Genomic DNA, 16,458 nt, shown 5'->3' with positions numbered 1-16,458 from the left:
CTGCCTTGTGTCATAAATCCGTTACTCAGTGTCTTGCACTCTGGATGGAGAGAGAATAGAGTTTTACCTTTTAGATCAGAGGTTCCCAACCTATGGGCTGCGGCCCACTATCAGTCACTGGGCCGCATGAGTAGCTGGGTAGTGCAGGCATGTGTGAGCATGCTCACCCCCCCTCATGTTACCATTGCTGCGAGTGTTGTGCAGGTGGTGGCAGCACCACTAGTATTGCATAGGCTGTGGCATTGCTATGAACCTTGCATGGATGGTGGCAGTGCCACAAGTGGCAAGTGGGCCATGGCCCGATCCTCATACAAGGGTGGTGGCGTGAGCCTCGTGCAGGGGTGGCATCACTGCAGGCCATGGCACGAGCCTCGTGCTGGTGGTAACATCACCGCAAGCCTGGCAGCGGTAGTGCCACAAGCCTTACACAGACACCGCCATCACAGAGAGACACATGCATGCTTCTGGCCTCGTTTGCGTGATATGCATGCTCACAGCCTCTTTGTATGTGCATGCACATGTGTGGCCACATTCATGTTTGCACATGCATGCATAAGGAAGGCCCCTTCTCCTGCCCCTCCCTCTCCCACTGAGCCAACAATCTAAAAAGGTTGGAGACCCCTGTTTTAGATGGCATTTGAAGAATGATGTCATATTCCCATCATTGTCTTCCGTCAAGACCAAGCATAATTGATTACTTTATTTTTTCTTCAGAAGGCATAGTTTCTAGTCCCTTGGTCATCCTTGTGGCTTTTCTCTACACTTCTTCTATTTGCTCTGCACCTTTCTTTAAAGTGTGCTGACAAGCACACTATGATTGAGACGTTCAGTCTCAGATGATGTTCATTAATACTTCTTCAACATACTGGAAAGAGTTATGAAGGGAGGTGCATTAAGATTCAGGTCTGGGTCCTCTCCTTGTCAATAATATCATTAATTATTTGAATGAAGAAGTGGTGGGCATGCTTATTTCATTTGGTGAAGATGCAATTGGAGTGATAGCATAACTCCTTGAATAAATCTCAGTCTATTATGGAAGTGGCCTGATCAAAATATCAGGTATACAGACAACCAGAATATCCTTAGAGCCTGTTCTGGCATTTTTTATATGCAGCTTAAGATGAGAAGAAAGGCTAACTAGAATCATGGCCATTTCCAACATTTTCCATTTCCCTTAAGTCACAATTTTGTTTTTCAATGCAGTGATGCCACTGATCAAGGCGGGCATATATTGACCAGAAGTTCTCAGAGCTGAGGTCTACTCATGGTGATGTCATGGACTTAACCAGGTAGTTTTCTTGGCAACAATCCAGGAGCATTTTGCCTTGCTCTTTTATATTGATACTTTTTCAACTTCCCAAAGCACTTTCTGGTAATCTCCCTAATTTAGTACTTACCAGGGCCAATCTTGCTAACTGTTTAAGACTCACTCTAAGTGTTGCTACCTAATTGACTTAAAGATAGAAGTATATGACTGCTGGAAAAGGTAATATGAGACATATGCACATGCCAATTCTCTTATGGTTCCCCATTAATGTACTAACTGGATGTAGTGCTTCTTAGTTTAAAATCCAGACCAGCATTTCTACCTGCACAAAACTATGATAATGGCTATTTAGAAAAAATCTGATTCCCTCTTATTTTTTTCTACTTTGCTACATGAAGAAAATTGTGTTTGAGTCTCCTTTTTTCATTCATCTTTTTGACTGCTCTTAAAATGTTTTCCAATTGTCATTAACAATACAGCAATCTTTAAAGAGCCTAGTTTGATTTTAAAATTCAGCTTCATAGATTTCCAGAGAAGGATTTTTCATCCACAATGACATGAATTAGACAAATGACCTAATTCAGCAATGAACCTCACAAGATAAAGAAGAAAAATATTATTGTATTCAGACAACAATGTCAGATACATAAAACCAACTCCTCTTGAACACTTTTTGTTTTTTTCAAATTTTCTCATTGTGCATATAAAATTTATATCTGTGCATATATTGTATCCATCCATCCGTCCATCCATCATATTTCTGTGATACCAAATTACAGTCTCCTGCATGGTTTGCCCTTATTTGTTTCCCTGAAATTTAAATCACATTATTCCATTAAACACTTCTAGCAACATTTTGTTACTATTGAAATTACTAACAGGTGATAATCCATGGGTACTGTGGCGTCCTTAGTGCTCTCTGAGCCTGGTTGCTTTCTTGCAGGTGTTACATTATCAAACTAGGTAACACCTAGTTGCACTGCTGAGGTTAACTAGTTGGGTAATGAAATGTCTGCAAGAAAACAACCAAACTCAGAGGCCATTGAGGACCCCACAGTTCAAGTATTTACAAATATTCTCTCCTAATGGGTGATGCACAGATTTCTGTTTTTATGTTTTGGGCTACAAGTCAATTGAGGATCAATCAAAGCTGAAATGATCTGACTTAGTTTCCAGATGTATTTCCAGAGTGGACAATATGAATAATTAAGGCTTATAAACAACCTATGGAATTTGTTACTGGTTAATAGGCACATAAACTATATTTGTAAACCATGTTGCAGGTAAGTATCTTATCTTATCAACAGGCCTTATCTTGCTCTCTTATAAGTCGTATCTTGATTTGAAGAGACGGAATGGCATGTGCTAACCTAAAAAATAATATTCTTAGCCTATACCTATTTGGGGGTACGCAACATTGAAATTCAATTAGACTGGATTTATACTGAAACAAATGAACATGAATAGCTATCTGAAATTTGTCTTGATTACAGTGAAATTACTTTTAAGATATTAGGAGAATCTGTGCTTAGGCTCTGGTCCAGAAACCAGACCAGTGACTAAAATGTATACTTCAATTCCACAGCAGTTTAGGATGGCTTTTAAAATTTCTTACTTTCCAAATATAATCATTTGGATTCAGTTGTTTAAATAGTGATGAAAGGAATAACAAACATCTATATGACCTTATATAACAGAAATATATTAGAATCAAAATGTGCCTCTGTTTTCATTTTCCCTGCCCGAGACACACACTTGGGTGCCGTGCCATACAATGCACAGCATATTAAGCATGCCCCTACTTACTGCTTTACAAAAAAAAAATATGACTGGGGAAGCTATGATAAGAAATGCATAAAAAGAGGAAAATGAATCGTAAGAAATTAGACAAGGAACAGGCAAAAGAGGGCTGAACCAATTAAATTGGAAGAAACTTATTAAACTGGAAAGAACAAAAATGCATAAATCCTCTAAGACTTCCTTAGAAGGTTACAGCCACTAAGGCAGATATTTCCACTGTTATGATAATTATTCTCTCTCTCTCTCTCTCTCTCTCTCTCTCTCTCTCTCTCTCTCTCTCTCTCTCTCTCTCTCTCTCTCTCTCCAGCTTAATCCTATCAAATGCCTTCCTGCATATATAGGGTCAATATACTTTTTTATCTTTAGCTTTGCAAAGAAAGTGAGACACTGGAAATACCTTGTTTGAATTTCTTCTTATTTTTAAGAAAAGTTTTCTTAAAATGTGTTTCAAAAAGAATTATTCCATATAGATTCTAGAACTCGAAAATATATAATAGATGGGTTTAAAAGGCAAATTAGAAAAAGAATACAAGCGGGTGGTTGTCCCTTTGGTATATGGCAAACACAAAGTTCCTTCATTACCAATTTTTGTTGTTTTGCATTTCCTGTTATAATCTTATTCAAAATCCCTAGAAAAGTCATAAATAGGTACACCATTTAAATTATTGTTATTAAACACATTTATACAGCTGCCGAACTCACGTATAAGTGACTGCAGTTGGCTTACAACATTTAAAAATCCACTGTATAATATAAACCCTTAAATAACTTCAGCGCTCCTCCCATGGCAGCAACAACACAATCAAATCAGTCACTTGATCAGCTCCATTTCCATTTGTGGTTTTCAGGCTCACTGACAAGGCCATGTTTTTAACGCCGGATATATCTTTAACAATGTGATTTCAACGTTTAGAATAACAGAATAACAGAGTTGGAAGGGACCTTGGAGGTCTTCTAGTCCAAACCCATGCTCAAGCAGGAGAGCCTATGTGATTTCACACAGTATAGATTTTCTACATGACAATCAATCCCTGGTCTTTCCATTCGGCTGCTATAAAACTCCACCCACCTTTCTTGTCATCCTCTTCATCTCTTTTCTTCTATCTTTCCCAGCAACAAAGCCTTCTCGAGAATCCTTATATAATGTGTCTGAGGTAGGATAAATTGAATGAACAAATAAATTAAATCCCACCTCACCAACCCCCTACAATGCTTTGAAACTGTCAACAGGTTCATTGATGGAGGAAACCCTAACCCTACCCTTCTCAATATTTTATACTTGGATTTTTGAAAAGCTTTTGATGAAGTTCTTCCTCCTTAATGACTCTTGAATAAATTCAACAGCCCTGGCTAAGAGGTCATATCTTTTTATAGATCGTTAGCTTATTTTTTGTTTTTGTTTTGAAAAAGCAAGCAGACAAATAATTGCTGAGGTGAGAAGTGGAATCCCTCAGGGATTGACTTGTCCATAAATAGTCTTAAGATCCTGAATCAGAATAGAGCTAGAGGTCTTCTAGTCCAGCCCCTCGCTCAAGCAGGAGACCCTATACCATTTCAGATAGGTGGCTATAAGGTGTAAGCAGTGACCTGGCCAAGTTTGCATATGGTGCTAAATTATTCTGGTTGATTTTTTTTAAAAAAAAGACTCCGATATGCATACTTTAAACTGGGTGAAATACCAATCGAATGGCATATGCAACTCTATTCCATTTTTTATACTCTAGAGCAGACATGTCAAACACAAGGCCCGGGGGGCGGATCCGGCCCGCGAAGTGGTTTCATGCGGCCCACGAAGCCATCCTGGAAACAGTGAGGGAACGGCCCCCCACTGCCTTGGCCCTGGCCCAGAGACCGTCCTTCTGCCAGAGACCCTCAGATCTGTCCCACTCCTGCCCAGGCCCCCATTGGCACCCTTGATGCGAACAATGTAGAGCTGGCCATGCCCATCCAGTAGGCCATACACACTCTAGCCACGCCCACCCAGTAGGCCACACCCACCCTGGCCATACCCACCCGGCTCCCTGAGGGCAACCGCAATGCTGATGCGGCCCTCAATGAAATTGAGTTTGACACACCTGCTCTAGAGCAGCAGTCTCCAACCTTTCTACCTTGGCAGCCAGGTCTGGTGGGGGGGGAGTGAGTGCCAGGCACATGTGCACAGCTCCATTGGTGTGAACGGCAGGCAGCCAGTCTCTCCACTCGCGCAAAGGGAGGGTGTTCGTGTGCGAAGCTCCATTTATGCAAATGGAGCTTTGCACGTGAGTGCCCTCTGCTCATTTGAGTGGAGCTTCACACGCACACACTTGCCCACTGCTTGTGCGAGTGGAGCTTCGTGTGTGTGCTTGCCCATCACTCGCACAGCCCAGTTTGAAACAAGCTGTGGTCCGGTAGTGGGCTGTGGCCCGAGGGTTGGGGACCCCTATTTTGGAGGATAAAAAAAGGTCTGTCTGTAACTAACCTAAAAAAATTTGAGGGGGAATGGGATTTTAGTGAATATTTCAGTGATGACAACTGCTAGGAAAGCATACTAGGGTTCATCAGAAAGAGATTAGAAAGACACATGCCAACACCGTCACAACTTTATGGGGTATCTTTTTATAGAACACTGTGTGGAAGGTTCTGACCCTCACATTTTAAAAAAATAAGAAATAATAGATTGGAAAAATGTGTAGGAGAGGACAACCAGGGAGTCTGAACATCTTTCATATGAGACAAAGTTAGAATACGTAGCCTCTCTAACATTGAGAATGGGGACTGGGGGAGGATACAGATAGTCCTCAACTTACAACCATTCGTCACTGAAAAAAGGGACTTATGATTGTTTTTCACACTTATGACCATTGCAGCATCTCCATGGCCATGTGATCAAAATTCAACTACTTGGCAACTTTTCTGATTTCCTGACAATGAATGAATGAACCTTTATTGTCAAAGTACAACCATGTATACGTTGAGATTGGCTGAGCCTCCCTTCGTGCCCCCCACCACCACCACAACTCACAGTTACTGTGAGTTTTTGCACCCATCACCATGTGAGCTAATTGCACAACACACCGGCCTCGCAAGTCAGTCATACATAAAATTATAAAATTATTTCCCGTTCAAGAGCAAAGTCAATGGGGAAGCCAGATTCAGAACAGAACAGAATCAGAGTCAGAAGGGACCTTGGAGGTCTTCTAGTCCAACTAATTCTAATTCACTTAACAACTGTCAGGAAAGGGGATGAAAGGGGATGGAGAGGGGGAAATTTAATAGCTACAGAAATCAGAATAGAGCTGGAAGGGATCTTGGAGGTTTTCTAGTCTAACCTTCCCTCCGCCCTGTGCGTTCCCACAGAGAGGGACTCCTCAGGGTGCCACCGGTCAGAGAATGTAGATTGGTGGCCCCCAGGGGGAGATCTTTCTCTGTGGGCGCCCCGGAGCTATGGAACCAGTTACCGGTTGAGCTCCGGATGGCGCCCGATCTTCGCTCCTTTCGCCGCGATCTGAAAACATACCTGTTCGAACAAGCCGGCCTGGCCTGAGGGGGGATTGGTGGGGTTTTTTACTATCATTTTATTGGGGTTTTTATTAATGTACCAACTGTTTTTATGGGCATGTATTTAATTATTTTTTAATTTTTGTAACTCTGTGTTTTATTCTTGCCCTGTACACCGCCCTGAGTTCTGCGGGAGAAGGGCGGTATAGAAATATTAATAAATTAAATTAAATTAAATTAAATTAACCTCTTCCTCAAGCAGGAGACCCTATAGTACCATTTCAGACAGGTGGCTGTCCAGTGTTTTCTTAAAAATCTCCAGTGATGGAGCACCCACGATTTCTGGAGGCAAGCTGTTCCACTGGTTAATTGTCCTCAGTGTTAGGAAGTTTCTCCTTAATTCCAGGTTGCTTCTCTCCTTGATTACTTTCCATCCATTGTTTCTTGTCTTGCCTTCTGGTGCTTTGGAAAATAACTTGACCCCCTCCTCTTTGTAGTAGCCCCTCAAATACTGGAACACTAGATGGATGGAGAGAAATACAAATATAAAATGAGAAGTTACTGAGTGATGGGTGCAAAAAAATTTTCAGGCAGGTGGGTGACACCCTTGGGCTTCCTTATTACTTAATTTAGATATGGAACAGTGGATTGCTTGTTCCAGTGCATTTTTTTTAAGCAAAAACTGCTGAACGTGAAGTGTTAATAAGAAAGGAGAACAGTTTAATGTATTCTATGCTTAGGGAGTTGAATCTAATGCAAATGGCATAAGAGATTGACCTAGAAACCTGGAACTGAGAAGCAGATCTTGGACGGCTGTCTTGTATGCTTCCACTTTGAACATTTCTTTCTGCAGAAAAGTCTGCAGTCATTGCAGACAATGTTTTGATTGATCCTTCCATAAAGCTTGGCAGAAACATCCAAATTGAAAAGCCCATTTGCTTTTGTTTTTCTCCTTTTAGACCATGGAATGTAATATTGCTGTTCCAGAAGGGCTTGACGTGGTTAATTCTGCTGGCTTCAGGACTGTTTTGTTCAGATTTAGCCATTTCTAAAGTGAAACGTCTTCAGCCACTACAAGTGGCTGATTTTGTTTGGCACACGCTTGCTGCTTTAGCTCTTCAATTTGGGATTTTTAAAAAGGCATGGGGAATTTTCAGGGTAATAAACACTTAGTCGTTCTTTGTCTGAGCAAATAGAAATCTGACATTATTGCAAACAGCAAGCCAATGACTCGTTAAACAGTTTCAGCTGGCTAGTGCAACAATAAATTGCAGCCGTAACAATTGAAAGGTGAAAAGCTGCATTACAGAGCCAGCATTACTTAGGAACGGAAAAGCGTACAAAAAGAAGCATTACAGGAATTTAGGAAAGAAGGAATTCAAAAAGGAAGGAAGGAATGTAATGAATTCCTATTGTTCTTCATATTAGTTCCAAATAAGGCTAAGTTATGAGAAAATGTTATAAGGACTATTAAGTTGCTTTGATTTTCTGTCCTATTTTTATAGGCTGCATTTGGAAAAGAGTTGAAATTGAATGTCTATGTGATATTGCACTTGAAAAACAGTCAAGTTGCCTACACTTACTGTTGGTACCACCAATTGTGGGTATTAACCTTGTAAAGTCGATCAATGCAACAAATACAACAGATCAGACACCCTGCCATGTGTTAATCTGAGTTGTTAATCTGATGTGTACTGAATTCCTTTTGAGTTCTTTTATGTGTTCTTTATTTATTTGATGCTTATACAATTAAAAAACAATAATAAAACTTAAAAAAAAAGAAATATTAGTGAAGAGAGAGGCCCAAACAAACTAAAAATACAAATTGTGTGAGGGGGAAAAAGAAGGGGGAGAAACAATTCTACCTCATATTTCACATATATCAATAGTCACTGGATTATTAATGATTATATGAGTATTCACCTTTTTTTCCCTTTTTCCATTTTGTCAACTTCCATGTATAGTTGTTGACAGTGCTTTTTTTGTACAAGAAAAAGGTGCCGGAACTCACACACATGTTATACAACCCGCCTTGCCTACCCTACAAGGTTCCATCCAAAAAAGGTGCCGGAACTCCATTCTGAGTTTTCTATGAGAAAAAAAGCCCTGGTTGTTGAACTTTACACTGTTCATTCCATTACGGGCTTTCTTTCCATCTATAGATCTACATCAATATATCTTTATCTACATCAACAGCTTGGATATACTAATTCTTCTTTTTCTCCTACCTGATACAATAAATAAATAATAATAATGAAGTGCTCTGGGATGTTAGAATTCAGACAAGCAACTAACAATAATGTCACAGAATTAATTATCAATAAGAAAGACAAAAAAACTCTGTATAGTAGATGTGGCAGTACCTGAAGACATCACTTGAGAAAATCACAAAATATAAAGACCTGAAAATGAAATTACTGTGGCAAAAGAAAGTAAAGACAATAGCAATAGTAACAAGCATTTTCCTTGGGTGCAATCCCAAAACATCTGGAACACCACTTGAACACTATCAGCATTGGCAAAATCAGCCAAGTGCAAAAGGCAGCTTTACTTGGAATAGTTTACATTCTGCGACAATACTTTAATATTATTAAGCAACAACATCTGCCTATCCCAGGTCCTTGGGAAGGAATTGATAGGTGGATACAAATGCCAAATCCAATCTAAACATCTGTCTGTCTGTGCAATGAATCATAATGAAATGTAGACTTTCCACAAAAATGATCTGTAAGGTTCAAACCTATGCTTCAATATGATAATGAATCAATCAATTTATCTAAATTTAAGACACAGATTAATCAAAGCTGGCACCTGTTTCAAAGCAGTATTGTCAAATTAGAGGACTTCAAACACTTCACAGGCCTTTAAGGCACTTTGCAGACTTGATAACTTCTGACAACATATAACATTGCAGGTTCATTTTCAGATATGGAGAATGCTGAAAAGTAAACCTGAATGATGTAACTGTCTGTCTAACATGCTCATTGGGAAGCTACCAGTAGCACTGTGTCTGGCCCTAGCTCAGAGTCTTTGTTTTGAATAATAAAGCCATAAACATTATTATTTCATGATTTGCCTGTCTCAAATGAAATCTCCCACATTTGAAGATTAACTCATAGCCCCCTGGCCCAAGTCTAAAAATTTGACAATACTGCTTTGACAATTTGACAATGCTGCTTTGAAGCAGGTGTCAGCTTTGATTAATCTTGTCTTAAATTTAGATAAATTGAATGATTAATTATCACATTGAACCATAGGTTTGAACCTTACAGATCATTTTTGTGGAGAGTCTACATTTCATTATAATTCATTGCACAGCCTGCCAGATGTTTAGATTGGATTTGGCATTTTTACCCACCTACCCATTTAGCATTAGAAAGAATGTATTCTTTCTAATGACCACTTCTTCATGAATGAAGAGTGACCTGTTTCAAAGCACTAAACCCAATCAACAGGCTGCAAAACACTTCATCCTCTTGCAATGTGTTTTGCAGATGCCATAGTTTTTGGCTGCTTGTTTCCCAAAATGTACAAAGTTGTAATTTCACTTCCATTTATGGAGAAAGCTCAAGGGGGAAGCTTGAGTGATTTGAGAACCTCCTTAAGATTGGTATCTGTAGCCAACAAATGTGTTTTATCACATTATCAAACTCAATGTCTACCAGATTCATTTTGGCATGCCAAATCTAATATTGTTTTGGGCTCTGCTCTTTCTCAGCTCTTAGCTTCTTAAACAGGGCCAGCCAGAAGCATAAACTCTGCTGTCTCTTGGAGGTAATGAAATTTAGTTGTATACATCTCTGCTGGTCCTCTCAGGACCTTGAATCAGAGCTCAAGATTGATCAGTCCACTATATAGGGACTGGAATGAAATCTTATTTTTAATTCTGGGTAAAATTTTATTTTTAATTCTGCAGGAGTGAGTCAGATTTAAGTGAATCTCTTGGTAAGGAGTGGATAGTTAATTTGTCAATATTCACTGCCTAGCCTGTCAGCCCATGAAAACCAGTATGTGGATTTTTCTCAGGATAGGCCAAGCATGCTAACCAGCTGTTAATTTTTATTAAAAAAAATAATTATGGCAATAAAGCATGCTACCCCACAAGACAGTACTTCATATCTGGCATCCCAGGATAACAAATGAAATAGTAAAAATGTTTTTGATAAGGGAGGGTTTTTTTTTGAGGGGGGGGCTTGTTTAATTATTTTTGTTTTCATTCTGAGTAAGATAAAGCCAAAAGGTATCTAGCTGAAATTTGGCCAGGTTAATTTCTGTCAAGAATCAGTCACCCTGCTCATTTCATGTTATGCTATCTCTACCCTGTTCTTTAAAAAAAAATATTCAGCTGCAGATTCTTCATTGAATCTGAGCTCTTGCAGTGGCTTATATCAGTTTGCCCTTGAAACCCAAATCATTGTCTCAAATTTAATTATATCCTCTTTGAATCTGGAAGTTCAAACAGAATCAGGTTTGATCTGCATTGACTGTCCTTGCTGATATTACCTAGGTGTAGGAATAAAGGACAAAATTTAATTCCAATACCAGTGAGATTGGGGGGGGAAAAGATGGAATTGGTTTTATTCTGAACTAAATTAACTAATAAAAGAATATATGTGGCTCAGGTTGAACCATGGAGTCCTCGGTGCTCTCTGAGTTTGCTTATTTGCTTGCAGATGTTTCGTTACCTAACAAAGTAACATCATCAGTGCATTGATGAGCATTGATGATGTTTCATAGTCATCTAATGGAATGTCTGCATGTAAGTAAGCAAGCTCAGAAAGCATCAAGTGCTACACCGAACTAAATTAAATTCAATATTTGGGTAGCAAATAATGCATGTCCTCATTGTTATTTCAATTCTAAGAACTAAAGTGTCAATGCTGAAGCCATTTCTACTTTGTTTTCAGTTGCTACAGTATGGGAGGAGGGAATGTGTGCTTTTATGGTTAGACAAAAGAATAAATTGTCCCATGGGAACCAAGGTCATTGCTGCCTGAGTTTTGGCAGGCTGAGCCTTCCGTTAGAAACCTTGCCAAAGTAGTTTATTGGGGAATATGATTTATGACATGGTGGGAAGTTCAACTTTGCAGCATTGTAAACTTTGGGAGGGAACTTCAGTCTTGATTTTACTTTTGATCATGCTGATACTTTGTAGCCAATAAATATGTTCTTTAAGGAAACCTCTTGCCTTAGAGTTCTGTTTTTACTGGTCTCATCTATCAGAACCATGACATAAAGTTTGAAAGAACCATATAACACCATGTGATTTATTTAGAAAGGAAATACATCTATGTTCTATCATATTATTATGCATCCTTTCTCTAACCCTTCTTTCTAAACACAGAAAGCTTTGAGGGGAATTTATTTTATTTTCTAAGATTTGGGAGTGCTAAAACATGCCCTAGTCTTTAGGTTCACTTTTCTCACCTTTTTGTTTTGTATTTGGAACAGTTACAGATTTCTAATTATATGGCAGAAGCAGGAAGAGTTGATTTATCAAGTTTTATTCAAAATAAGTTGGAAATGTCAATTGATATGGTGCTTTTTTCCAATGTATTATGGCTGTCAGAGGAATACTGTGAGACCAAAATAATAAAGGTTATCAGTGCACTGCATATTTGTGTCACATCATTACAACTGGCCATGCAATTTCATCCATATTTCCTTTTACAGACATTTTTACAGAAATGAATCTTAGCTATGTTCTAGCATCCCAGATATATCAAGGGATAGGTGCCTTGGTTTATGGGAAAAGATGGCTGGGAATCAAAGGTCAGAACCATTTTCAGAATGTTCCATTTAAAGATTAACAGTCCATGGAAGACTCATTCTTGCAAAGAACTTAATTCAGAGGCTTTGTTCCATGTGTAAATCCTACTCATTCACAATTTGCCTTTGGAGCAGACTTTGATGTTTGACCCAGAATCTAAAAGCTAAGGTTTTTTTTTACAGTGACTTTAAGATTTTTTAGTAGTTCCCATTTTGTTTCTAGAATCAGTTCAGAGTGCGGATCAAACTATTAAAACTATTCTCAGTAGGGTAGACAGGGGATTGCAACTTTTCCTCATGTATCTGGACATCAGTAATTTGTATTACCTTTTGGAGGCCAATCATGGTATGTTCCTTCGGTAAGGATCTTCCTTCATTTTTTGCATTTACATGGCCTACTACCATATTTTAACTCCCTGTTAAGTATCTCTGTTTACTCAAGCCTTTTATGGCAATGCATGTTAAAATCCCTTTATGGCATTGTTTAAGTCTGTGTTTTTCAGCCTTGGCAACTTGCAAATGTGGGGACTTCACCTCCCAGAATTCCCCAGCCAGCATGGATGGCTAGTGAATTCTGAGTTTTGAAGTCCACAAATCTAAAAGTTGTCAAGGTTGAGAAACACTGATCTACACATTTGTTTATAGACAATGTTATTTCATTTGTTAAGCTGCAGCTTCATCTTATTGTTGATTTTATCCTGTTTTAAATTGCATTTGTAAGTCACCTTGAGTTCTGTAATTCAGAAGGACAATCTGTACATAATTTAGTTGCATATGTAACATATTAGTATTCACAACATATAAAATTTGCAACCTTGATCACCACTTAATGATGAATTTGATAAAACAGCTGTGTGTGCTCTTTTTCACTACAATGTTCTTGCATTTAAAAGCTCATATTCCCCCCTTGTTTTTCTTTCTTAGGTATAGATTCCTTTGTCCCACCCAGCAAGGTTTTATTTTTAGCTGTTGGTAGAAACCTTTTTCAGCAGTTTAAAATCAGTGCTCATAAAAACATAATCAAAATAAAGGAAAGATATAGATAACCATTGCCAATATGAGTGCTTTCACTTGGTTACATTATCTTTTGCTTTTCTTTCAGATGTGTATGCCCAGCAGGCTGGACAGGACAACAGTGCAATGAAGACATAAATGAATGTGAATCTGCACCATGCTTGAATGGAGCAACCTGCTATGAGTCCATTATCCCTGGTCAATTCCTCTGTGCTTGCCCTCCATTTTATATTGGGGGAAAATGCCAGTATCACCATAATCCATGTGATGCTCCCTACAATCCATGTAGAAACAATGCTACTTGTTTGGCCCAGGTTGATGGGAAGCCATTATGCATCTGTCGAAAAGGTGACTTACAAAAACTGCTACATGCTTGGTACATTTTACAATATTCTTGCCTAACACCCACAGCTCTGGGGAAAAGATTTGTTTTTTTCAAAAGAAAGGAGCTGAAAAACATTTGCAATGCTCAAATGGGAATGCTTACTTGCTTGCTTTATCTATCTATCTATCTATCTATCTATCTATCTATCTATCTATCTATCTATCTATCTATCTATCTATCTATCTATCTATCTACCTACCTACCTACCTACCTACCTACCTACCACGAGTAAAGTCTTGGAATTTTAAGCAATGTAGAGAAAGCGTGAAGAACACAGCTTTGGGAATTATTTCCAACCCCTTAATGAAAGATCTCTTTCAGATCATGTGACCAGGAGAATGCAGAATAAAGCAACTACAATATCCAAAATCTTTGCACACTCGCCTTTCCCAGTCTTTGGGAAAACTGAAGAAAATGGATCTAGCCCATTTTCAAGGCCAATCTTTTACCAGATTCTCCTGTAATACCAAATCTGATACCATTTTGTTCTTGGAGCATTATCCTGCAGACAGAGTCCCATGCTCCCTTACATAATTGTTTTCCAATATTCTATTGTGTTCGAAAGAATAAAAAGGCCTTCAGCTGAGAAATGTATTGGGATTTCTAAATCACAATCTGAGCTGCATTTTAATTCATCACTCACTGCTGATTAAGTAAACACAGAAATTCATATGGTTAGAGACTATGCAGCATCAGGCAGTACTGGTTTATTATTATAGGCTGGACAATCAAATAAGTGAAAATACAACCCAAATAAGAAATACCTCTAAGTAATAAGATACTAAAAATTAGTTTCTTCTAAATGTTTTGCTTGGAAAATATAACAATGTGGGGGATTTTTTATTTAAATAATTTTAAAAATAAAAGTTTGTTCTCCAGGGCTATATCAAATCATTTCCATGCACTGTTGATTTATAATTTGTATCTTCTGCTGGACTGATTTGCATGACCACCAGCAGCCAGTAGTTGCATTTAAATGTGCCTATTAGTTTAGTACACATGGTAGTAAATGTCATTACCATAACAATACATTAGCACTAAATGTATATTTCAAATACCTAATTAACAAATCAATTTACAAAACATTTGGCTGAAAGATAAAAAACGATGCTGTTTTATATACTAAATTAGTAAACGATATTCACAGCTTAAGACATGAATTAGAATTTACATTATAATGTTTTGTGAAGACTGTTCTGGGCAAATATTTTAGATGCTGTAAATTGATTGCAGTTGGTTATGTTAATTTGTCATAATGTTTCTAACTGTTAAAAATGTGTTGAAGAACTTTAAGTTTCAGAAATAAAAAAAAACAATTCTCATTTAGTTGTGTTAGATCACATTAAATTGGCTGGAAATATAGACTTGGAAGTATTTTTAGTAATTTCCCAGACTGTCAAGGGTATTTCTCTATTAAAGACTTTGGTTCTGCTCTCAGAACAGAATAGATTAGAATAATCATAATTCAAACAAGGTGTAATATGTATCAATAAGATAATATAGCTAACACAACCATAACTCTAAATCAAATCAAGATAAAACGGTTATCAAATCAGTAAAGAAAAATAAACTACTTGAACAACTCCAGAATTACAAGCTTCTTAAAAGAGAGGGGTAGGAGAGAGAAAAACCCTTGAAGATCTGGTGGGATATCAATAAAAAAGAGCTTTATTTAATTTAACTTCATTTAATTAAATTTCTTTTCTTGGGTGAGGGATGTCCTTAGAAAAGGTCCTCCTACTATACCAGCAGTCATGATCAAAAAGCTTTGTAATATACTAGTATCACTATTTTTACACTCTATATTGTAGAATTCAGAACACACTAAAATAATTAGTAGTGTAAATCCTAAATTTATTTTTTTTCATTAGAGCTGGAAATTGGATTAGAAATTACATCATTCTGTAGAGCTGAAATCAACGTCCAATATTCATTCCATGAAAATAAGGCATTGACATAACAAGTGTCTTTGTTTAAAGAGAAATGTAGAGGGATGAAAAAAGAATAACATACAAACCTAACCTATTTTCTAAAGATGTGGAGAATAATATATCTATCTATATCTATATCTATATCTATATCTATATCTATATCTATATCTATATCTATATCTATATCTATATCTATATCTATATCTATATCTATATCTATATCTATATCTATATCTATATCTACATCTACATCTACATCTACATCTACATCTACATCTACATCTATCTATCTATCTATCTATCTATCTATCTATCTATCTATCTATCTATCTATCTATCTATTTATCTATCTATCTATATCTGTGTCTCTCCTTTGTGTTTGTACAGAGATTGCACACCTTCATGATAAGAATGACATTACTTTTTTTTTTCTTCCTGAAATAGATTTCATTCCTTTCATAACACTCACTTTAGATGAAAAGGGCCTCAAGGAATGTCATTGCATGCTGAAGTCCTAACTTAAGAGTGAAGATTATCTCCTTATGTTTGGTTCTCAGTAGCAATAAAGCACACCACCATAAACTTTGAATGCTCTTTTGTCAATATATTTTACAAATCACACTAAACCAAAAAAAGTAAATCTTATCGTGATTAGCATGATGTCTGAGTTCCAAATTTTCTAGCAAATTAAATCTTAAGTTCAATTTTCTCTGTCAAATTATGTAACCTTTTCCAAAACCAAAGCAGGCTAAATACCTCCTATCATTACACCATTAATATAACAACAAATGAAATCATCAATATCAATCTCTCCC

General features: G+C 37.5%; 1 protein-coding gene across 1 annotated transcript in view; it reads left to right on the top strand.

Annotated features, from left to right (window-relative positions):
* EYS (eyes shut homolog) overlaps positions 1–16,458 on the top strand; it is a gene marked incomplete at both ends in the record, with an annotated part of 674,316 nt that overhangs the window by 138,474 nt on the left and 519,384 nt on the right. Inside the window, one exon of the mRNA XM_081346243.1 lies at positions 13,416–13,675. Coding sequence (XP_081202369.1) covers positions 13,416–13,675 — 260 coding nt within the window. The remainder of the gene's footprint in view (positions 1–13,415; positions 13,676–16,458) is intronic.

Source organism: Vipera berus (assembly GCF_964194415.1).
Source record: "Vipera berus genome assembly, chromosome: 1".
NCBI lineage: Eukaryota > Metazoa > Chordata > Lepidosauria > Squamata > Viperidae > Vipera > Vipera berus.
Note: the sequence above shows the minus strand (reverse complement) of the source record. Positions and strands in the feature narration are given on the sequence as shown.